We start from the raw sequence: 22,988 nt of genomic DNA on the forward strand, positions 1-22,988 counted from the left end.
ATGGATGGTCAAAATCGCTGCGACAGGTTCTCAAAAGAAAGCTTAAGGGACTGTGAAAGCCAATTTGCTGGAGATCTTTAGCGTTATTACCATCCAGTCGAACCAGTAAGGGCTAGCTAGTAGTGATGGACAAGTAAAGCTTCATGAAGCACTTGTGATGGTTTTTGTCACATCTAGATGGCACTCTTGGTTTAAAGATGCAGTGGGTTTTTAAGACATTTCCTTTATTTTTAAACGGAAAGCACCGAGTGGATGAGTCAAAAAAATATCACATGTGCTTCATGAAGCTTTGTTTTCCCATCACTACTATCAGGATGCACGAGAAGGTAACAACCCTGCATTAACAAGTTAGGATTGAAAAATAAATAAACAAATAAATAAATAATCACATTAAACACCCCCCCACAAGACCTGTGATATGGACGTTACACGAATCGGTCATTAACCTCCTTTGGGCGTCACAGCTAGCTGAAAGCTAACATTACAGTACTGCATCTCCATGTTGTTTGTTTTGTTGTTGCGGGGTTTTCGTAACACTATCTTACACATTCAATGTGTTGAACGTTGAAGTTAGTATAAATATTGTAATGTTGCAAAACATCAATTAGACCTCCTTGTTAAAACAATGTCGATGAGGATTCTGTGTACTCATTTTTTGTTGACCAGGAACCATGAAGAATCAGTCTATCATTGATTGGTTTGTCATTGCCAATCACACGTCGCACGACGGCGGCAAAGCACCACTTTTGTCCAAACAAAAGCCCTCTCAACTCACTTCCACATACCTTGTAGTTTCCTCGCGGAGGGGCAACAGTTTTATCCGAATGAAACACTTCAATTCACCTTAACACAGTTCCTCGCCCCCCCACCCCCCACAGGCGCGACGGCAGCAAAGCACGAATGTGGTCGCTTCATTTGGACATAGTTTCTTGTCATGAAAATTGTCATGCGAATAATGCAGGATAGGTTGACCAATCCTAATCCCTCCACCCCCACCCACAAAAGAGGGAATTGGTGATTTCACAATTCAACTTTGATTGGAGTGTTTGTTGCTGATGATCGACGGGCACCGTGTCGACACGCATCCGGATGATTTTTTTTTTGTTCACGTTGCCAAAGTTACACAGCCAAATCGTCGGGCCGAGCCCTGGCACCGCTACTCTCACTCACCCGTCTTGCTTTCTGTGCGTCGGGGGGGCGGTGCATCTCGGCTTTGGTGACCACAGTGAAGTCATCGGCCGCCGTGACTTTATCCTCGCTTGCCAAAGCCTCTTCCAGGGAGAGGAGGTAAAGACGAGCGTGGCAAGGGAGTGTGGGAAAAGCGCAGCGTGGCGAATCGGGCGGCGGGCCGGCGACGATTGTCTCCTCCGGATGTGGCGAGGACGACGGGGAGATTCGAGGCGAGAGGGGGAGGTATGAAAGGGAGGAGTTTCTCCCATCGCCCTCTTCCAACGCAGTGTTGCTCCAGTTCTGCTTCTCTTCCGTCATCTCTCCGCCGCCATAAAAGGAATCAGGCAGCGAGTGCAACAGGAGGTCGTCCGGGTGGAACAAGGCCCGGTCCACCGTCACGGAACCACTGGCCAGATCGGGACTTAAGGAGATGACCTCGGCGGGACTGTCGCCCCCCACTTCAGCGGCGCTGCCTCCCACCACGCTCACGCTGGCGTACGTCGGCAAACGCTCGAGTGCCGGCGGACTGACCTCCTCGGGAAGAGTCTTGGGGCCTCTGCTTCGTGCCGCGCCTTGCAGCAGGGATTCATTGTCAGCCGCAAACTCGTTGGTGACGCTCTGCTTGACTTTTTTCCAGCCCAGGTGGTAGATCTCCAGCAGATTGAGGACCAAAGAAACGCACGCCACCGCCAGCATGAAAATGATGAATATCGTTTTTTCTGTCGGCCTAGTGCGACACATTTAAAAAAAAAACAAGCGTTCAGGCAAAAGGTAACAATCGACACAAATACCCACCATGAGATTTGTTGTTTTGAATGTAGCCACATGGGGACACAAGCCAGTGTCTTATTGTGCCGGTCCTCAGCCCGGATAAATACAGAGGGTTGTGTCAGGTAGAGCATCTGATGTAAACATTTTGCCCAAACACATATGCGAATCAAACCTCTGAATCTCATACCAGATCGGTCTAGGTCCAGGAGACCAGGTAGAAAGGGAGCAAGACTATAAGCTTAGGGTCAAGGTTCAAGCTGTTCTATCATGGTGTAGATAGAAAGAAAAATGGAGTTGGCGTTATCTTGAAAGAGGAGTTTGTTAGGAATGTCTTAGAAGTAAAAAGAGCATCAGATAGAATGACGAGTCTAAAGCTAGAAATTGATGGTGTGATGTTAAATGTTGTTAGTGGGTATGCCCCACAAGTAGGATGTGTGTTGGGGGAGAAGGAGAGATTTTGGTTGGACTTTGATGAAGTCATACAGAGTATCCCGAGAAGTCAGAGGGTTGTAATTGGTGTAGACTTCAATGGACACGTTGGCGCAGGAAACAAAGATGATGAGGAGGTGATGGGCAGGTTTGGACTCCAGATGAGGAATGCTGAAGAACAGATGGTGGTTGAGACAGGAATATAGGGTGACCTATAAGAGTGGAGGCAGGAGTACATGGGCAGACTACATTTTGTATCAACTGTGCCATCTGAAGGAAATCAGTGACTCCAAAGTAGTGGTTGGTGAGAGTGTAGCCAGACAGCATAGGTTGGTGGTGTGTAGGATTGGATTGGATTGGGTTGGATTTGCCTTTATTAGTCAGGATCACGCTGGTAGTGAGGAAGATGAAGAAACCATAGGCAGAACTGAGGACAAAATGGTGGAAGTTGAAAAAGGAAGAGTGTTGCATGACTTTTAGGAAGGAGTTAAGACGAGCACTGGGTGGGCAAGATGTCCTTTGAGATGACTGGTAAACTACCGCGAACGTAATCATAGAGACAGGTGGTACTTGGTGTATTGACTGGAAGAACAGTAGATAAGGAGACTTGGTGAGGGAATGGGGAGGTGCAGGAGTGTATACAGAGAAAGAGGTTAGCAAAGAGGAAATGGGACACTGAGAAGCCGGAAGAGAGTACAATAGAGTAGAGTACAGGGAGATACAGCTCATGGTGAAACAGAGATACAAAGATGGCAAGGACCTGCAGCAGGTTAGGGTGATTAAGGATAGAGATGGCAATGTATTAACAGGTACCAGTACTGTGATGGCATGATGGAAAGAGTACTTTGAAGAATTGATGAATGAGGAACATGAGAAGGAACAAAGAGTAGAAGATGGGACTGTTGTGGATCAAGACGTAGCAAACATTAGCAAGGATTTAGTATGGAGGGAGCTGAAGAGGATGAAGGGTGGAAAGGCATTTGGGCCTGCTGGTTTACCAATCAAGGTATGGAAGTGTCTAGGAGAGATGGCAGTGCTGTTTCTGACTGGGTTGTTCAACAAGATCTTAGATGGTGAGCAGATGGCTGATGAATGGAGACGAAGTTTACTGGTGCCCATTTTTAAGAACAAGGGAGATGTGCAAAGTGGTAGTGGTACTACAGAGGAATAAAGTTGATGAACAATGCAAGGAAACTATGGGAAAGAGTAGATGAAGCTAGATTAAGAGCAGATATGAACCTTTTTGAGCAACAGTATGGCTTCATGCCAAAAAAAAGTACGAAAGATGCAGTGTTTGCTTTAAGAATGGTGTTATTATTATTATTATTATTATTATTATTATTATTATTATTATTATTATTATTATTATTATTATTATTATTATTATTATTATTATTATTATATTATATTATTATTATACATAATTAGAAGTGCAGTAGTCCAATTTTATCAACCGGCCATCAGGGAGCCGCAAACTGTACAAAGCAGTGAGAAATTGCTCCGAAATAGCTCCAAACTTACAGATACTGAATGCTAATGACAAATACCTCACGCTCATCCAAGTTTTGATGATGTAAAAAAAGTTTCTTTTGTACCAAACTGCATAAGAAAACCGAATGTGTTGATTTAATTGCGGTTTTGTCAACCCACAATGGCTGAAGGAGAAGAAATGGATTTGGTTGCAGATATACTGTTAAAGCCATTTTCAAAATGGACTTTTCAAGAACAGATGGACATCATTCAGGTTGGACAGGTCCAAGGCTAGCAAAAATATCAAATAATATTACAATTTTCTGAGGTTATCATGAATCCACACGTTCACAGTAAAAATTTAATGATAGTATTTCTCAAGTTTCTTCAAGTCATAACTTATTTCCTGGCCAATGGCACCCTTTAGTGGATGTGTAGTAAATCACACCACACTCACTGCTGTGGAGTGATTCAGACGTAGCACAACTGAAGGCCTCAAGGCCTGCCACTGATTTCCAGTGTGTTATTAAATGACTTGTCAACTAATGCTCGGTATTCACCTGACAAAATTCATAGTCTAACTCATGATCGAAAATCATAATGGAAGTTTGTGGTGTTTGACTCGATTCACAGAGCGCACCCATCATCTTGATCATTTCATGCAAGATGGTCAGCTCTGCATTTTCCGAGACATGCGACTACTGTATATATGTCAGTTGCGTGCGTGTGCCTTTTATTTATTTATTTATTTATTTATTTATTTATTTATTTAGCGCTCAATGAAAAGGTTTCTTCAGCTGTCATCTGTACTTCTTTGAAGGTGTCGGACGTTTCGCTGCTCATCCGAAGAGCTTCGTCAGCAAACTAAAGTTGTGCTGGGAGCTATGGCCCGATATATATCCCTAATGTCCAGAGGTGGCGGTGCTAGACCTTTGCTTTGATAGGTCCCTCCCCTAAAGTTGGGGGGATCAGCGGACTATTCCCTGAAGCTAATCTGATTACATCTTTTGTCCTGATTTATTATGTCCTATGACTGGCCCTGATTCCCCCATTTGCCCTGGTGCCTCAGGCCCTATATGTATCCCTGCTCTGATAGATCCCTGCTCTAAGATTGGGAGAGAAATAGACTACTCCCTGAAGCTAATCTGATTACGTCTTTTGTTCTGATTACTGTATTTATTTGTTTATTTGTTTGTTTATTTGTTTATTGTGATTAGTTATTTTATATTTACGTATTTTTATTTATTTGTTTGTTTGTTTATTTATTTAAACGTATGGGCTTCAGAAAGCAAAATTGTCACAAATACTGGAATTGGACAATGTCGAAGAATTACATGACTTGTCATTGAAAATGCATTCGTCATAGAGGAGCATGTGGTACCTACCGCTGATTGCTTCTATAAACTATCGAAAAAGTTGAAAATGGCTTTCTATCTTGGACAACGCAACGACAATAACTCAACGAAAATGCTGTGTTTTCATTTGATTGTACTTTTTTGCATTCTTGATGCCGTGATGGTTTAGGATACTTTGCACTGCCCAAATTGCAGACAAGTAAAGGTCCTGACGGTATGTAGTAATAAAGAAAAAAAAACTGACCTGGATATAAAGCAATCCACCGTGTTGGGACACGGCCAGCGACGACATTTGTAGAGCGGCCGCAAGTGGAAGCCGTAGAGGAAGTACTGTCCCAGGATGAAGCCCACCTCAAACAGGGTCTTGAAAATGATGTTGAAGATGTAGGTTCTCAATAAGGCCCCGCGGATTCGGATTTTGCCGTGCTCGTCGCGGATGGGCGGCTTCGCCTTCTTCCACCCGCCCCCTCCGTTCCCGTTACGGTAGAGCGGATCGTGGTCCTCCAGGTGGCGACCCATCTTCCTGTTCTCGTCTTCCCTCTCCCTCCTCTTCTCCTCCATGCGCACGATGTGCAGCACATGTCCAAGGTAGATGAGGGTGGGCGTGGACACAAAGATGATCTGCAGCACCCAGAAACGCATGTGGGAGATGGGAAAGGCCTCGTCATAGCAAACGTTCTCGCAACCGGGCTGCTGCGTGTTGCAAGTGAAGTCAGATTGCTCGTCGCCCCACACTTCTTCCGCCGCCGCGCCCAGCACCAAAATACGGAAGATGAAGAGGACGGTCAGCCAAACCTTTTGGGGTGGGAAGGACCACGTGGATTTGCGGAACACGGAAGAAGCCAAGAAGTCGGACATCTTGGATTGTGTCCTAATTTTTTTTTAAAAAGATGTTACCTTTCCTATCACTGTGGAGTGTTCCTGAGCGTTCTCCAGCAGTCGCCCCAGAAAGCTCCAGTCACCCATGCTTCACGTGCTTTTTTTCTTTAACCTGCAAATAAATTAGTCTGTCGTGAAGGTCATTTATTAGCAAACCGCGTAGAGGCTAATATTGCTCTTGAGCAAGTTATCGATTAAACAAGGGGGGGAGCCAATTGAATTGACTTTCAAACAAGTCCAAAGTGGGAAAAACTACCAACAAAATCCCTAAAATGTCTCGACTAAGACTAACTAACTAACTAACTAACTAACTAACTAACTAACTAACTAACTAACTAACTAACTAACTAACTAACCAACTAACTAACTAACGAAATAAATAAATACATACATACATACATACATACATACATACATAATTACATACATACATACATACATACATACATACATACATACATACATACATACATACATACATACATACATACATACATACATACATACATACAGACATACATACATACACACATACATACACACAAACATACATACATACACACATACATACACACAAACATACATACATACATACATACATACATACATACATACATACATACATACATACATACATACATACAGACAGACAGACATACATACATACACACATACATACATACATACATACATACATACATACATACATACATACATACAGACATATGTGGACAGCGGGGGGCGTGGCTTGCCTGTCAGTTCTGACAGGTAGGTCACGCCCTCATAGCAACACCAGCTGAAAATGGCGCGTCACAGCAACATCCGTGACACTCTGACGAAGGCGGAAGTAGTCGCCGAAACATGTCAGGTATTTGAACACCTACAATACACTGTCTGTAAGTAAGGAATCTGCTTAACATTAGTTATCAAGTAGACAGGATGAATTTAGTACAACTAGTACAACGATACATACAGACATACATACATACACACATACATATACACATACATACATACATACATACATACATACATACATACATACATACATACATACATACATACATACATACATACAGACAGACATACATACATACATACATACATACATACATACATACATACATACATACATACATACATACATACATACATACATACATACATACATACATAAATCTAACCTGAGCGTTGCATTTCCATATTTCACACACACATTTGTGTCAATGATTTGCATTGACACAAACTTGTGTCCGACAAGCCATCAAACCAGCAAAACTTACTAAAATATCCTTGTGTTGCCTGTGATAAATCCATTGACCAGGACGTAGCATAGAAAGGAGATCTAAAAAGGAAAAAAGCATACGATCAGTTGATTTTCTGACAAACACAACCCCTTGTATTAAAAACACAAGACTGGGCGAGTGATGCAAAGTGGATCGTTACGTGGTATGCTAATTATGCACAACTTTGAAATCAACTTTTCACACCAGACATTTTCATTTCAACGGTAGCAGGAATTTGTGCGTTTATGTGGCCGTGGGTGTGTGTGCGTGCGCGCAACCCGCAGGCCTGGCTGGCCGCTGGACAATGGCCGGCCATCTGTGGGAAGTGAATGAGTGGATAACAGGTTGTCCCCGTTGAATGCTGGACTCATCACATCCCAGGAATGCTGAGGAAGGCAAATGTTTGCCTGGGATCAACTGATATTCACCAACACACACACACGCACTTACAGTAGCCTACTCTACTTTGTCTAATTCCCCAAATTGTCATGGGTTGACCATATTTATTTTTGTTTTAATACAATATTTTTTTTGCTGCTCGTTCGTCAGCAAGACGATTTCCTTGTTGACTCGCTGTGACGACCCCTGAAGGGAAAGGTCAAAGGGAAAAGAAGATATAATCTGTATAACATATAATATATATAAATAAATATATAAAATAAAGATTTTTTTGACAGATGTGGTAAAACACACAGAATGTGGCAAAACCAAACAAAACTTAAATGCAAGACGAGATCGCAAAAAATACACATCAAATGATATCAATGCACACTATAAGTACAGACAGGAGGCTGATACTTTCAAAGCTTCTACATTAAAATAGATAAATCAACAAACAAATAAACAAAAAAACAAATGAATAAATAAATAAATACATACATACATACATACATACATACATACATACATACATACATACATACATACATACATACATACATACGTACATGTGCACACGCGCACACGCGCACACACGCAGACACACACCTACACACACACGCACACACATACATACATACATACATACATACGTACATACATAAATACATACATCCGTAAATATATATGTACATACATACATACATACATACATACATACATACATACATACATACATACATACATACATACATACATACATACATACATACATACATACATACATACATACATACGTACATACATAAATACATACATACATACATACATACATACATACATACATACATACATACATACATAGTAAACTAACAAGTAAACAGAACTAACAAGTAAATAAACAAATAGATAAACAAATAAATAAATAAATAAATAGATAAATAAATAAATAGATGAATGAATGAATGAATGAATGAATGATATAGGTAGATATGCACATAAACAAATAAATAAATAAATAAATAAATAAATAAATAAATAAATAAATAAACTAGTAGTTGCCAGCAGCCGCTTTGACTAATTTGCATGTGGACATGCACATGATCTGTTCACGTGATGAAATGCCAGCCGCCCGGACGCATAATAGAGAAGCTGCCAGATGGACATTGTCCCAGAGGTGCCGTGCACTATTGATGGCGCAGAGGTCTTTGTGCTCAAACAGTCAAATGGTTAACTCTTGGCCGACTGTTTGCTGTTTCTCCTCCCCCAAAACAATCGTGAACACACACACACACACACACACACACACACACACACACACACACACACACACACACACACACATATGCACAAACGTTTAGCGATAAGTAGCTGACTGTGTAGTTTCAATACTGGGGTCAACTTTGACTCACATGGAGCCACCGCACGTGTCATCATGTCGGGTGCAAGTTCATGGAAAGATATAAACATGTGCAAAATGGCTCAACAAATACATTTTAAACACAAATAAACACACACACACATACACTGTGCATCAAAAACAGGTGATTCATAGCACAGCTCATCACGTTTGATTTTAAAGTGCAATGATTTGGACAGTTCAGTTCATGAGGGGATGATGCAACAAGCTCCTTGTTGTCATCTTTGGCCATGAATGAGCCCCCTGGTTGCAAAGCACATCCTTTTAAAAGTGAAATGATTGCATGAGAATCAATTCTATATATGTTCGTTTTATGAAAAAGAAAAGAAAATAAAGCGTAATCCTATTTCAAACCCCCCAAATAAATTTTGTGACACTGCTAATCTATATTATCGTTTACATTAAAAATTGCAGGGAAATATGCATTGTGAATATTGTGTAGCATGAAAAAAATGGAGACAGAAAAATACAATTGATAACAATTATTAGTAGAAGAAACACTGTTCTAATTTATGTTTGTTTTGGCATTGATTATTTTGAGTTGAGCAACCAATCCTTGCAATCCAAAAAAAACAGGGGTGGCAAAGTTGTAAAGTGTCTCATTGTGACGAGAATCATTGACATTTTTTTCTGTTTTACAAATTTCACACAATTATTCAACTAAAAGATTAACATTGTGCAAAGTAACCCAAATCACCAGAGCCGAGCAGAGTGAGTTAACATGGGAGATGCCGGGTGACACCCTCCCTCCACATTCAACAAGAGTATCACTTTGCACCCACCTCGTTCCCACTCTCCTCCGAGCACATCTGCCCAAGCGAGTCTTCTACAATCCTTCTTTTCCCACAGGTGAGGAGGAGGTGACTACTGGTGGAGTTGGGGTGATGAGCAGTGGGGATGGCAGGGTGGGGAGATGGGTGGAGGGAGGGGGGTACAAAGAAATGAAGAGGAAAAGGAAGACTGCCTGAGAGACCGAGGGAGAGTTTAAGTGAAACAAAAGAAGAAATGAGGCTAGTCCGACGTGAAGAAGGCGCGAGTGGAACGACGAGTCCCACCAAGGCCAAGCGCAGCGGCTGCGTCCTGCGTGGCCAAGGCCATCCGCCTCTGTCACATAGTGTGCCCCCGTGTAGGGGGTGCGCAGGGTCGTGGGGGCTTAGAGGTGGTGGGGAGGTTTGGTATGGTGTTTGGTGGATAAAGATGGGTGGTGTGTGAGGGAGGAGGGAGTGCCAGCTTGTGTACAAGTCACCCCCCAACCGACCATCCAAAACAATATAGAGTAAATATATATTTTTCTCTTTTAATTAGAATGCACCACAGTCACCATTCAATTTGTAAACGTTCCCATTCCCACTCAATGAGTTGTATCTGCAACGTCAATATTTCCCTCAGTAATTGAATGCCATAATTATTGGCTAAAGAGTCAAATCGCTGTAATTTAGTTTTTCCTGCTTCTACTCAACGCGGTAGGTTTTTCGTTTTTTTTTACTAACTGGAGTTTTATTTGGCAGCGCTGATTATTCCTAGGCACCGAAATGTGAACATAAGTATGATTCCATCGGAAAAATAAACTTTAACGCTCCCGCATACTGCCGGGCAGGTCGGTGATGACTCTTCCGATATGGCGGCCCCTTTGACGCATTGAATAACTGGACAATGGTAGCAAGCACTTTATCTCTAAATGTCTATGAAAAAGACCACTCCCAACCAGTAGACGGCGCAAAGTCGCAGAACAGCAAGCGGAACATTCGCCGCAGTTTTTATTTCCTTTGCTCAACATTCCGTCCAATATATCTAAACGCGCCAGGAGAAAGTTCCGATAAACGGTGGAAATCAATTGTGAACAAATCCTGCAATGGCCCTTGAATCGCGTGTTACACAGGAAGAAATCAAAAAGGAAACCGAGAAGCCAATCGACAGAGAAAAGGTATGCCGCGCGGCGCATGGACCTCCCATTTTAACTAGTATTAGCACGAAGCTAACGAACGTGCTTGTTATTATGTGGTTATTTCAATGGTTAACATACGTCGAACGGTTCCGGGTATTCTAATTCGAGTTTTATTAAGTTGAGACTGAAAGTTGTTTCTAAATAATTTTGAGATCCAACGTTGACGTTTTTTACCCCCGCTATCATCGGTTAGAGTTTAAACTACGCGTCCACTTGTCTGTGTTGCAGACTTGTCCTCTTCTCCTGCGAGTTTTTACCACTAACAATGGTCGACACCACCGCCAAGATGAATTCGCCCGTGGCAACGTTCCTTCCAGTGAACTGCAGATATACACATGGTGAGACTGCAATGATCTAGCAACTATTCTGATCCCCCCCCCCCAAAAAAAAAGGTGCAGAGTAAAATTTCTGCCTCAGACCTTTCCAAAAATCGATTTTCCCCCCACACACAGGTAGTTCCAGCCAGTAGGCTCTGACACAATTCTCTGATGTGTTTGTTCCAGGATGGACGCTACACTGCGTGAGCTGACCAGCCTTGTGAAGGAGGTGTACCCGGAGGCCAGGAAAAAAGGAACCCATTTCAGTTTTGCCATCGTCTTCCCTGACCTCAGAGGGAAAGTCTATCGGTTCGTGCCACACCACCATTTAGTATGCCAATTTGCGTTTTGACATTCAGCACTGATGAAAATGTGCCCTCTCCCCTTCTCTTTTAGCTTTAAAGACATTGGCAACACTGTGTCTGGCAAGAAGTCCGCTGATGATTCCATGACACTGCAGTCTCAACGCTTCCAGATTGGAGATTATCTCGACATAGCCATCACGCCTCCCAACAGAGCTCAACCACTTGGACCACGCATGCGGCCCTTTTGAGCTAATCAATTCTTGACACACCCAGTCCCATTGTTCCCCAAATGTTTTCTTTTTTAAATAATTTTAAGACATTTTTGGTTCTTGTATAGTATGGTGTTCAATAAACGTTTTTTTTTCTCTACCTTTTTGAGGTTTTTTTTTTTTTTGCTTGTTCGTGTGCGTGCATGTGTGTTTTGCTGCTGGGCTTTGAGCCTCTTCAAACTGACATGAAACGTTGAATAACCCACGTGCAAAATTAGAAAAACATCCACTTGTTGAATAAATGTAGCCATCCTATGACCAACGGTAAGTCACATTTGCAAAAGTGATTCCTAAATTACATTTATTTGTTGTCATATATTCGATAAATAATAGAAAATAACCATTGAACCACAATACCGTAAGTATTTTAAATACTAAACATGACGCACAGTTGGGCACAGTCTAAATATTTTGTAATTCTTTTTCGGGTATGATTTTGTTGACAGTTACAATGTCCGTGTGATTCATTGTGAAGTAACTCAGCCTGTTTCCTCAACATTAGCGTGTATTGGCAACCATATTGAAATACAATTGAACTTTTTTGCTGATGATTTTTTTATAGTTTGAAATAAATATTTTACATTATTTATTTGCTTATTTTTTCCAAACATAAATTGCCCTTTTTTGGGCTTCTCCGTATGAACCATCACAGATTTTTCTCTCGATGTGCAGAAGTTACACTTTCTGTACGTTATCAGAGCTCCACACTGCTAATTGACTTCCACTACCCGAACACTCCAGTTCGGGTAGTGACGGTAAAACACTATTAAACCCGTTTGCCCAGCACCAGTAACAACAGAAGAAGAAAAACACGGAAGCCGCAATGGGAAAACTGACTTCGCGCATGCGCAGTGTATGTCACATTCAAAGCCGAGTGGCTTTAGCTCCTGTGCCGTGAAAGCGTTTTTTTGGGAGAACACAACTATAAACAATGTTTAAAAGAAAATTGACCGCTTTAGACTATCATAGTCCCGATGGATTTGATTGTACAGGTAAGACAAAGTGAATAAGAAATTTTCACTCGTTGAACAACTGTCATATTGACTTCCCCCTTACTGAAAATGTATGGCATCCTGCATATATCAACTGCATGTTGCTACTAGTTACATGCTCTTCTAAAATTTAACATGTCATATTCACTAGTAGTACGAGTAACCCGCAGGTGTCAACCAGTGCACCGTTTTGCCTCTTGAAAAATACACTTGTTCTACGAGTGTGGAAAAACGTCACTGACGATCGTCGTTCTGTTTGTGTGCGGTAGTCGTTCGACAAATACTCTAAATTGTTTTGTTTGTAAAGAAAAGCCGAAAGGAAAAGAAGAAGTTTTGTTTGTAAAGATAAATACTGACTACTACATGGAAAAATTATGGATATGGGAAGACAAGAAATCTTCGTTAACTAATCGAACGATGAATTATATTAATGAATTATTATTATCAGAAGGTATTCTGATTCTGATTATAAACAAGAAAAAATGACTTGCTTTTTTTGGAACGTAATGCTTACAATATTCAAATACTCCAAAACATCCGCATTATTAATGTTTTTTCATCACATGAGACTCAAATACTGCAAAACATCTCCATTATGAATGTCTTTTCATCAGATGAGACCCAGTTCAGGAACTTTGTAGTGTGGCTGGAGGACCAGAAGATACGACACTACAAAATTGAAGACAGAGGCAACCTGCGAAACATTCCCAGCTCAGACTGGCCCAAAGCGTACCAGAAGGTGAGATCATCCACATCGCTCACTTCCACAAACCAAGAAGATCCGGGATGTAAATTTCAAAACCTACTGATCTCTGGTTGGATCGCTGCTGTTTCAGAATAGAAATGTATCAATTTCTTAATCATTGTGGCAGATAATGATGAAGTTCATTTCAAGTATCACGATGCAGCAGAACTGCAACGTTTGACTGAAGTTGGTTCAACAGATTAAGAAATGGGTGCCTAAACTGCAAAATATGAAGCTATTATTTTCTTTTGCGTGCAGTATTTGCAGGACGTCAACTGTCCCTTTGGGGTTTCTGAGAAAGCAGAGGCTGTGGACTGGTTGCTGGGTCTGGCCGTGCGATACGAATATGGAGACAATGGTACGTATGAGCTTGTTTGTTTCTTGCCATACTGACGTGCGTCAATAGATGGCGCCATAGGAAAATGAATAAAAAAATACAGTGAGACCTCAACTTACGAACTTAATTGGTTCCCAGACAGTGTATAAGGCGAAAAGTGTGTATCTCAAAATAAAAATTCCCATAGGAAACCATTAAAATGGGAATAATCCGTTCCCGGGTTTCCATAAAATATACTTTACAACTAAATAAGCCTTAAAACTACACACAACATACCTTATTCTATGTATAATAAATGTGCTATTGTATTGTAATGAAAGAAATACACTGCATTGTATCATAAAGTCACTTTATTTACATTTGTGATGGTCATTTATGGCTTGATGGAATGGCGTGGGAGGTCGAAGGTCAAAGGGAATTGCTGTTTGGAAAGAGGCGCATTACATGAGGACTTGTAATTAAAGAAATAACCTTGCTGTAAAATAAAGTTTTATTTACCTTTTTGATGGTCGTTGATGGCTTATGGAAGGAGAGTCACCTTCCATAAGGACTGTTAGTAAGTTAACCTCTGGTGCTGTTAGGTCGTGTGCTCCCGCTGAAGATCACTCCGCCAGCCGTGGTGGGTGTGTATTATGAAAATAGTGCTTATTATAAGGTTTAATTTTCATAAATTTGACGTTTGTAAGACGAAAAGTTTGTAAGTTAAGGTGTTTCTAAGTTGAGGTCTCACTGTACTTTACTGTACTGTACATTGGATTGTATTAGATTAGAAAGGAAGAGGAAGGGAAAGAAAGAAGTATAATAAAAAACAAAATACAGAACCTGCTGGAAAGGGACCCATTCTCGCGGCGCCATCTTGAAGTCAAAAGAACAAAAAATAATAATAATATGACAACACAAAGACAGAGTCATTCATTCTTAAGCATTTGCTGTACGCTCATTGTTACATGAAGCAGTTTTAGATGAAAAAGGAGAGGTTGAAAGCCTCCTTTTCACCAGTGGATCAGGGACGTCATGGTGGAATGTGCATGTTGACGCGATTTAAGACACCAGAGTACATGGCTAACTCTGGAAGTGATCCTGAGATACGCTACTTCCCAAAAAAAAGGGGGAGATTTATTATTTTCTTGTGACTCGTTTATGATTGTGTTCTGTGTCTTCACCTAGTGGACAAATATAGAAATTGTCCAACACTGGAATCCTCCGGCGATTGTCGGCCGGCATCAGACCTTCTCGTCAACCTCGACAGTAAGCACCACAATGCGCCACTCACCAGGTTGTCCTTATCCCCAAAACGCTCCTGTGAGGTAAACGGAGGCTCTTGTGTTTGCTTTTGTGTCACTCAGGTGACTCTCCAGATTTCAAAGCGGGCGTGCTCGCCCTAGCCAACATCCTCAAGATACAGCGGCATGATGATTACCTGGTGATGCTCAAGGTGAGACTCTCCAACAATGCCTTCACGCAGATTGAATGTGCAGCATTTTCTATATCATTGATCTGAATGTGATCTTTTTTTGACCCCTTTCGAAAGGCCATTCGTATTCTCATCCAAGAAAGACTTTCGCCTGAGGCCATCGCCAAAGCCAGCAAAAACACAGAGTTAAACCCGTTTGCCCAGCACCAGTAACAACAGAAGAAGAAAAACACGGAAGCCGCAATGGGAAAACTGACTTCGCGCATGGATGTCAGTCATTAAAGGCCGGCTGCTTAGCCAGTCCTAAGATTTTTGGCATGATGATTACCTGGTGATGCTCAAGGTTGAGACTCCAACAATTGCCTCCACGCAGATTGAATGCCAGGATTTTTATATCATTGATCAATGTGATCTTTTTTTGACCCCTTTCGAAAGGCCATTCGTATTCTCATCCAAGAAAGACTTTCGCCTGAGGCCATCGCCAAAGCCAGCAAAAACACAGAGGTTAGTAATGACTTTGCACTAGTGATGGGAAAATGAAGCTTCGTGAAGCACTTGTGATAGTTTTTGACTATTATAGATGGCACTCTTGGTTTAAATATGATTAGTGTGTCATAAAAATCCACCACATCATCATTTATCACAATCACATATTCATTCACCCATGGTGCATTGCAGTACAGTGATACCTTGGTTTACGAACTTAATTGATTCCCAGAAAGTGTGTGTAAGGCCAAAAGTGTGTATTCCAAACATTAATTTCCCATAGGAAACCATTAAAATGAGAATAATCAGTTCCCAGGTCACCATAAAACATAATTTTTGACTAAATGAACCTTATTATTACAGAAAGGTATTCATTATTTTAAATAAGATGCAAATTTGCCTTTTTTTGGACGAATAATGTTATTCTGATTCAAATACACAAATTGCTGGTTATTGTATTTAAACATGAAGCTAACTGTATAATAAAGTCGTTTTATTGACCTTTGTGATGTTCATCGATGGCTTGATGGAATGGAGTGGCCGGTTTATCAGCATTAAACACTTGAAGGAACGTGGTCTTTTTCTCAACCTGCGTAACTCAAGATGGTGCAAAGGCGAATGATTAGTCAAGAATGTTGAGGAATGATTCCTTGTAAGCTTAGTCAGCTTTATCGTTAGAACTGGCTGCCTCACCAAAACGAATGACACTATAGATCCGCTGTACGACACTTAAAGTTCTCGAACCATCCTGGCTACATTGAAATCATAATGGATGACAAACTTCCAGGTTGCAAGTTCACGATATCCAAGTGAAGTTGCCGTATTTCTCTGCCATAATTTTACCAAGGTTCCTCATCAAATTGTTCTGTGTATCTGGGTTGATAGCTTTTTTTGTCAGTATTTGCAGGATCTTTATTGCCAAGTATGTAGAACGCAACAGAAGGCTGTGGACTGGAATTTAGGTTCGTCAGGCAAAACGTTCGTTAGTTAAAGCGTTCGTAAGCCGAGGTATCACTGTATTTACAGCTGATGCGGCGTATGGTTGCAATATGTAGCGTGAGAACAAGAGTAAAACTCTTAAAAACATTACAAGGAGCAACTACGAACATCCCGATTTTTAAGGCGAAACAATCGTCTGAAGGATGAAGTTCCAATAGGATCATTAAAACTGCTGTTAATAATTCGACTTTAGCGCTTAATGGGAATGATTTCAGAGCTATCGCGGAACATTGGAAATCTTCAAAGCAAAGACATTTAAGTAGACACTAGGAAGAAATATTGTGCTTAGGCTGTTCTTTGTTTTCTCTGTAATACCGTCGAATATCAAAATAGCACGATTGATTCTGTATCTCTGTGTAAGCTCTCAGTCGTACAGGAGTGGTCCATCGATGAGAAGGTTTCTTCAGCCGTCATCTGTACAAAAGTGAAGGTTTCGGACGATTAACCTCCGATCCAAGAGGTTTCGTCATTTACCTAAAGTCTGACTGGTCGTATCGGCCCCATTTATATATCCCTAATGTCCAGACCTGGTTGGAGCCGGACACAGCTATGTTAGGTCCCTACTCTCAGGTTGGAGGGGGCGCGGAGCCGACCGTCCGACTTCACTTTTGTACAGATGACGGCTGATAAACCTTCTCATCGATGGACCACTCCTGTACGACTGAGAGCTTACACAGACGTATTGCTGCCAACTTTGGGAGAGACATCCTTCTGCTGGTACGTAACTTAGAAAAGGCCACCTTTAAATTAGCTGATTTAAAGAACCACCTCAGATTCAATCTTAGATGTAGACAGAGCCGGTTAATTCCTAAATGCTTGAAGCAAGCACCCCTGGAACCCGGATACTTAGCCGATAAAATGCAACAAAATTATACTAGGAAAATTCTAAATTTGCGAATTAGGAGACTTAACATAGAGATAAAAAACAAACAGTCAGAAATAGAAACTTATTATCAGCGATTACAAACTAATCTTACCCACAAATTGAAAGTGTGTGAATTTACTAAATTGAAGACAGAGGCAACCTGCGAAACATTCCCAGCTCAGACTGGCCCAAAGCGTACCAGAAGGTGAGATCATCCACATCGCTCACTTCCACAAACCAAGAAGATCCGGGATGTAAATTTCAAAACCTACTGATCTCTGGTTGGATCGCTGCTGTTTCAGAATAGAAATGTATCAATTTCTTAATCATTGTGGCAGATAGTGATGAAGTTCATTTCAAGTATCACGATGCAACAGAACTGCAACGTTTGACTGAAGTTGGTTCAACAGATTAAGAAATGGGTTCCTAAACTGCAAAATATGAAGCTATTATTTTCTTTTGCGTGCAGTATTTGCAGGACGTCAACTGTCCCTTTGGGGTTTCTGAGAAAGCAGAGGCTGTGGACTGGTTGCTGGGTCTGGCCGTGCGATACGAATATGGAGACAATGGTACGTAGGAGCTTGTTTGTTTCTTGCCATACTGACGTGCGTCAATAGATGGCGCCATAGGAAAATGAATAAAAAAATACAGTGAGACCTCAACTTACGAACTTAATTGGTTCCCAGACAGAGTGTGTAAGGCGAAAAGTGTGTATCTCAAAATAAAAATTCCCATAGGAAACCATTAAAATGGGAATAATCCGTTCCCGGGTTTCCATAAAATATACTTTTCAACTAAATAAGCCTTAAAACTACACACAACATACCTTATTCTATGTATAATAAATGTGTTATTGTATTGTAATGAAAGAAATACACTGCATTATATCATGGAGTCACTTTATTTACATTTGTGATGGTCATTTATGGCTTGATGGAATGGCGTTGGAGGTCGAAGGTCAAAGGGAATTGCTGTTTGGAAAGAGAGGCGCATTACACGAGGACTGTAATTAAAGAAATAAACTGTGTGGTAAAATAAAGTTTTATTTACCTTTTTGATGGTCGTTGATGGCTTATGGAAGGAGAGTCACCTTCCATAAGGACTGTTGGTAAATTAACCTCTGGTGCTGTTAGGTCGTGTGCTCCCGCTGAAGATCACTCCGCCAGCCGTGGTGGGTGTGTATTATGAAAATAGTGCTTATTATAAGGTTTAATTTTCATAAATTTGACGTTTGTAAGACGAAAAGTTTGTAAGTTAAGGTGTTTCTAAGTTGAGGTCTCACTGTACTGTACTGTACTGTACATTGGATTGTATTAGATTAGAAAGGAAGAGGAAGGGAAAGAAAGAAGTATAATAAAAAACAAAATACAGAACCTGCTGGAAAGGGACCCATTCTCGCGGCGCCATCTTGAAGTCAAAAGAACAAAAAAAAATAATAATATGACAACACAAAGACAGAGTCATTCATTCTTAAGCATTTGCTGTACGCTCATTGTTACATGAAGCAGTTTTAGATGAAAAAGGAGAGGTTCAAAGCCTCCTTTTCACCAGTGGATCAGGGACGTCATGGTGGAATGTGCATGTTGACGCGATTTAAGACACCAGAGTACATGGCTAACTCTGGAAGTGATCCTGAGATACGCTACTTCCCAAAAAAAAGGGGGAGATTTATTATTTTCTTGTGACTCGTTTATGATTGTGTTCTGTGTCTTCACCTAGTGGACAAATATAGAAATTGTCCAACACTGGAATCCTCCGGCGATTGTCGGCCGGCATCAGACCTTCTCGTCAACCTCGACAGTAAGCACCACAATGCGCCACTCACCAGGTTGCTTATTATCAGCGATTACAAACTAATCTTACCCACAAAATCTATCAGAAAGTGTGTGAATTTACTAAATCCGGTTATATGAGGCACCACAGCAAAACCAAAGAGAGACAAAAGGGTAAATTTCAAAAATTACTTTTACTGAAACAATCTCAGCTACTGGTAAACACGCGTAAAATTAGGTATGAACAGTTTGCAAGGGAGAATTGGATCAAAAATTTGTCAGACAGAGATCTCTCAGAGACAGAAAAGGCGGTACTTACCAAAGGTTTAAATTTCTCAGTGACTCCTAAAACTATACCTACAATAGATTATATCACAGCTACTGAATCGGCTATTAAAAATAACAAACTTTCGTATGCAGAGGCAGATGATCTACGCATTAAAATATCAGCTCTTCTCAGTAGTGCCAAACTTCCTCCGTCCAACATAACATTAGAAGAGAGAAAGGCGTTAACTACTCTACAAAAAGACAAAAATATTACTATTTTGCCAGCAGACAAGGGCAGATGCACAGTGCTGCTCAACACATTGGATTATGAAGACAAATTAAATAGGTTAATCAGTGATTCTAACACGTATGAGCAACTAAAAAGGGACCCTTCCAATAGATACAAGAAAGAAATGATTGACTGTCTCCAAAAGCTAGAGAAAGGAAAACATATAGACAAACAGTATTTTAGATTATACCCGGGAGAGGCCACGCCATGTATCTATGGCCTGCCAAAAATACATAAAGAAGGGTTCCCCCTCCGACCCATTGTTTGTAGCATTGACTCCTCTACATACAATGTAGCCAAATATTTAAAAACTATTTTAGCTCCGTTGGTTGGTAACACAGAATACCACGTAGAGAACACCACAGGGTTTGTAGAGAGGATCAAAGACCTCATATTGGAACCTGAGGAAACTTTGGCATCATACGATGTGACTTCTCTCTTTACATCTGTCCCAACCCCAGCAGCAGTCTCAGTGGTGAGGACGAGGCTGCTGGCGGATGTTTCTCTGCATGAAAGAACCAAACTGAAACCGGATCACATCTGCCAATTATTAGAAATCTGCCTTAATACTACGTATTTTCAATTTCGGGAAAAATTTTATAAACAAATCCATGGTTGTGCTATGGGCTCACCAGTTTCACCCATAGTGGCTAATCTTTACATGGAAGAGATGGAGAAACAGGCCCTCACATCCTTCCCAGGGACAAAACCTAGACACTGGTTTAGATATGTGGACGATACTTTTGTCATAATTAAGAAACAAGAAATTCAATCCTTCACAGATCATCTCAACTCTGTAGACTTCAACATTAAATTTACTCGTGAGGACATTCAAGAGAACCAACTAGCCTTCTTGGATTGTAAAGTAATTATAAAAGAGGACAGAGCGCTAAAAACAGAAGTCTTTAGGAAGGCTACGCACACTGACCAATACTTACTTTTTGACTCTAACCACCCTTTACAACATAAACTAGGAGTTATCAGAACCCTCCAGCATAGGGCTAAACTAATACCAACTAGCACTGAAGGTAGAGAAAAGGAGTCAAAACATATCAGGAGAGCACTCACTAACTGTGGGTACCCTCAGTGGTCATTCAACAAATGTCAGAAAGAAAGAATAGCGAACGAAACCAATAATTCTCAAGATTCTAAAAGGAGAGGAGTAGCAGTACCGTACATTGCAGGAGTTTCTGAAAAATTACAAAGAGTCCTTTGGCAACATAAAATTCCTACTTATTTCAAACCGATAAACACGTTAAGGCAAAAATTAGTGCATCCAAAAGATACGCTACCAAATGAAAAACAAAGTAATGTAGTTTATTCCATACATTGTAAGAATGAAAATTGTAAAGAGCAGTACATTGGGGAGACTCAACAAATTCTCAAAAAAAGACTTTATCAACATCGCAGGGATAATACTAGTGGGCCTCAATCGGCAGTACATTTGCACCTAAAAGCTACTAACCACTCATTTGATGACAATGAGGTTAAAATCTTAGCGAAAGAACATAGATGGTTTGAAAGGGGGGTAAAAGAGGCGATTCTTATAAAACAACAAAATCCTTCATTAAACCGGTCTGGTGGTGTGAGGTTCAATTTGGATCGTTCATACAATAGCCTGCTCAGGCAAAACAGGTTAGGCAACTTTCGCAATGCTGATGAGGGTCGTTATGCTGATGAGGTGATACCGGGGGGAGTGGGGGTAATAGGCCAATCGTTAGTCAGGAATGTAGGAACAATCAGTGGGGCCACAGGGGGGGGTCCCGCGCCCCCCCCAACCTGAGAGTAGGGACCTATCATAGCTGAACCAGGTCTGGACATTAGGGATATATAAATGGGGCCGATACGACCAGTCAGACTTTAGTTCGCTGACGAAGCCTCTTGGATCGGAGGCGAAACGTCCGAAACCTTCACTTTTGTACAGATGACGGCTGAAGAAACCTTCTCATCGATTGATTCTGTAGTTATTCAAGAAAATTGAAAATGTTTGTTTATTTTATATATGAAAACATTCCTTGACTTGAATTAAAATTGTTTTTGTTAGAAAAATAGATTTTACTCAAATAATGGGTTTTCATTTGCAATTTAGAAATATCATGTTCCAATGAATGTATTTGTTTATTTCAAACAGTTTTTTATACTTCATCTAATCTAGTTAAATCGAGCTCCATCAAATTTAAAATTTGGGCCCCTTTTCAGACATGAGGGGGCCAACTGACACCTTTTTTAATTTACCCCTGCAAAAGCACCATCTCTAGGTGTCAAAAAGTATCACAAGTGTTTCATGAAGCTTCGTTTTACCATCATTACGAAACAGCATCTATTTTGCTCAAAGGCACGAAATGTCTTCTTTCTTTGCGTTCAGGGAGTCCCAGTGGCCCTAGACAAGCACACCTTGGGATTTGATACCGGTGGTGAGTCTCTCCCATTTTCTATAAAACTAAGTTTTTCAACTGCACGGACGTCAGTGTGTAGGATGTCGATTTGATTTATACGGTCTGCTCGCCAGACGCCACGCTGAACGAAGCGGCGCAAATCCTACGTCTGCTTCACATCGACGAGCTGAGAGAGCTTCAAACCAGGATCAATGAAGCCATCGTGGCGGTCCAAGCCGTTATCGCAGATCCAAAAACAGACCACAGGCTGGGCAAGGTCGGCAGATGAGGGCGATGCGGACATTCTGGAGGACCGGCTTTTATTTCAGTCTTTTTTTTTTTTGGTGCATGTTGCTGTTTTCCAAAATTTAAAAGTGAGCCAGCCATTTGTCAGTATTTGGAAAACGCTAGTGTGATTATGGTTCTGTTTTTGTGTGCTTCCACGAAGCTTCC

The 22,988-nt window shown here is 41.0% G+C and overlaps 3 protein-coding genes, 1 long non-coding RNA gene and 1 pseudogene across 4 annotated transcripts; 3 read left to right on the top strand and 2 right to left on the bottom strand.

The window, feature by feature from the left end:
- Window positions 1-1,059: 1,059 nt before the first annotated feature.
- LOC148903744 (gap junction alpha-3 protein-like) lies at window positions 1,060-10,222 on the bottom strand. Its single transcript, XM_089008031.1, has 5 exons — window positions 9,941-10,222; window positions 7,358-7,419; window positions 6,093-6,186; window positions 5,440-5,990; window positions 1,060-1,897 (listed from the first exon to the last, which is right to left on the bottom strand). The coding sequence occupies exons 3-5, from the start codon at window positions 6,159-6,161 to the stop codon at window positions 1,120-1,122; spliced, it is 1,398 nt and encodes a 465-aa protein (XP_088864157.1). The 5' UTR covers window positions 6,162-6,186; window positions 7,358-7,419; window positions 9,941-10,222; the 3' UTR covers window positions 1,060-1,119.
- LOC148903745 (uncharacterized) lies at window positions 2,616-3,489 on the bottom strand (annotated as a pseudogene).
- A 657-nt stretch (window positions 10,223-10,879) lies between the features above and the next one.
- On the top strand, window positions 10,880-12,094 carry sap18 (Sin3A associated protein 18). Its single transcript, XM_089001858.1, has 4 exons — window positions 10,880-11,082; window positions 11,332-11,441; window positions 11,607-11,729; window positions 11,817-12,094. Exons 1-4 carry the CDS (start codon window positions 11,011-11,013, stop codon window positions 11,971-11,973), a joined length of 462 nt encoding a protein of 153 aa, XP_088857984.1. The 5' UTR covers window positions 10,880-11,010; the 3' UTR covers window positions 11,974-12,094.
- A 747-nt stretch (window positions 12,095-12,841) lies between these two features.
- On the top strand, window positions 12,842-22,874 carry rtraf (RNA transcription, translation and transport factor). Its single transcript, XM_089008127.1, has 8 exons — window positions 12,842-12,986; window positions 13,601-13,725; window positions 13,990-14,089; window positions 15,236-15,316; window positions 15,415-15,503; window positions 15,918-15,986; window positions 22,526-22,574; window positions 22,670-22,874. The coding sequence occupies exons 1-8, from the start codon at window positions 12,926-12,928 to the stop codon at window positions 22,822-22,824; spliced, it is 729 nt and encodes a 242-aa protein (XP_088864253.1). The 5' UTR covers window positions 12,842-12,925; the 3' UTR covers window positions 22,825-22,874.
- LOC148903748 (uncharacterized) lies at window positions 17,973-19,634 on the top strand. Its single transcript, XR_016115689.1, has 3 exons — window positions 17,973-18,037; window positions 18,302-18,401; window positions 19,552-19,634. It is a non-coding gene; the product is annotated as an uncharacterized LOC148903748 (long non-coding RNA).
- Window positions 22,875-22,988: the final 114 nt, after the last annotated feature.

The sequence above is a fragment of the Hippocampus bargibanti genome, linkage group LG01 (genome assembly GCF_051943395.1).
Source record: "Hippocampus bargibanti isolate YZ-2025 linkage group LG01, ASM5194339v1, whole genome shotgun sequence".
Taxonomy (NCBI): domain Eukaryota; kingdom Metazoa; phylum Chordata; class Actinopteri; order Syngnathiformes; family Syngnathidae; genus Hippocampus; species Hippocampus bargibanti.

Bases quoted from the DNA above. Each gene is read 5' to 3' on its own strand.
- LOC148903744 (XM_089008031.1), bottom strand. From the start codon at position 6,161: ATGGGTGACTGGAGCTTTCTGGGGCGACTGCTGGAGAACGCTCAGGAA. The intron at 5,991-6,092 runs GTAACATCTTTT...CCACCCCAAAAG, and splicing joins ACTCCACAGTGATAGGAAAG to GTTTGGCTGACCGTCCTCTT. The intron at 1,898-5,439 runs GTCAGTTTTTTT...GTGTCGCACTAG, and splicing joins GTGGATTGCTTTATATCCAG to GCCGACAGAAAAAACGATAT.
- sap18 (XM_089001858.1), top strand. From the start codon at position 11,011: ATGGCCCTTGAATCGCGTGTTACACAGGAAGAAATCAAAAAGGAAACC. The intron at 11,083-11,331 runs GTATGCCGCGCG...TCTGTGTTGCAG, and splicing joins AGCCAATCGACAGAGAAAAG to ACTTGTCCTCTTCTCCTGCG. The intron at 11,442-11,606 runs GTGAGACTGCAA...TGTTTGTTCCAG, and splicing joins GAACTGCAGATATACACATG to GATGGACGCTACACTGCGTG.
- rtraf (XM_089008127.1), top strand. From the start codon at position 12,926: ATGTTTAAAAGAAAATTGACCGCTTTAGACTATCATAGTCCCGATGGA. The intron at 12,987-13,600 runs GTAAGACAAAGT...TCTTTTCATCAG, and splicing joins CGATGGATTTGATTGTACAG to ATGAGACCCAGTTCAGGAAC. The intron at 15,987-22,525 runs GTTAGTAATGAC...CTTTGCGTTCAG, and splicing joins AAGCCAGCAAAAACACAGAG to GGAGTCCCAGTGGCCCTAGA.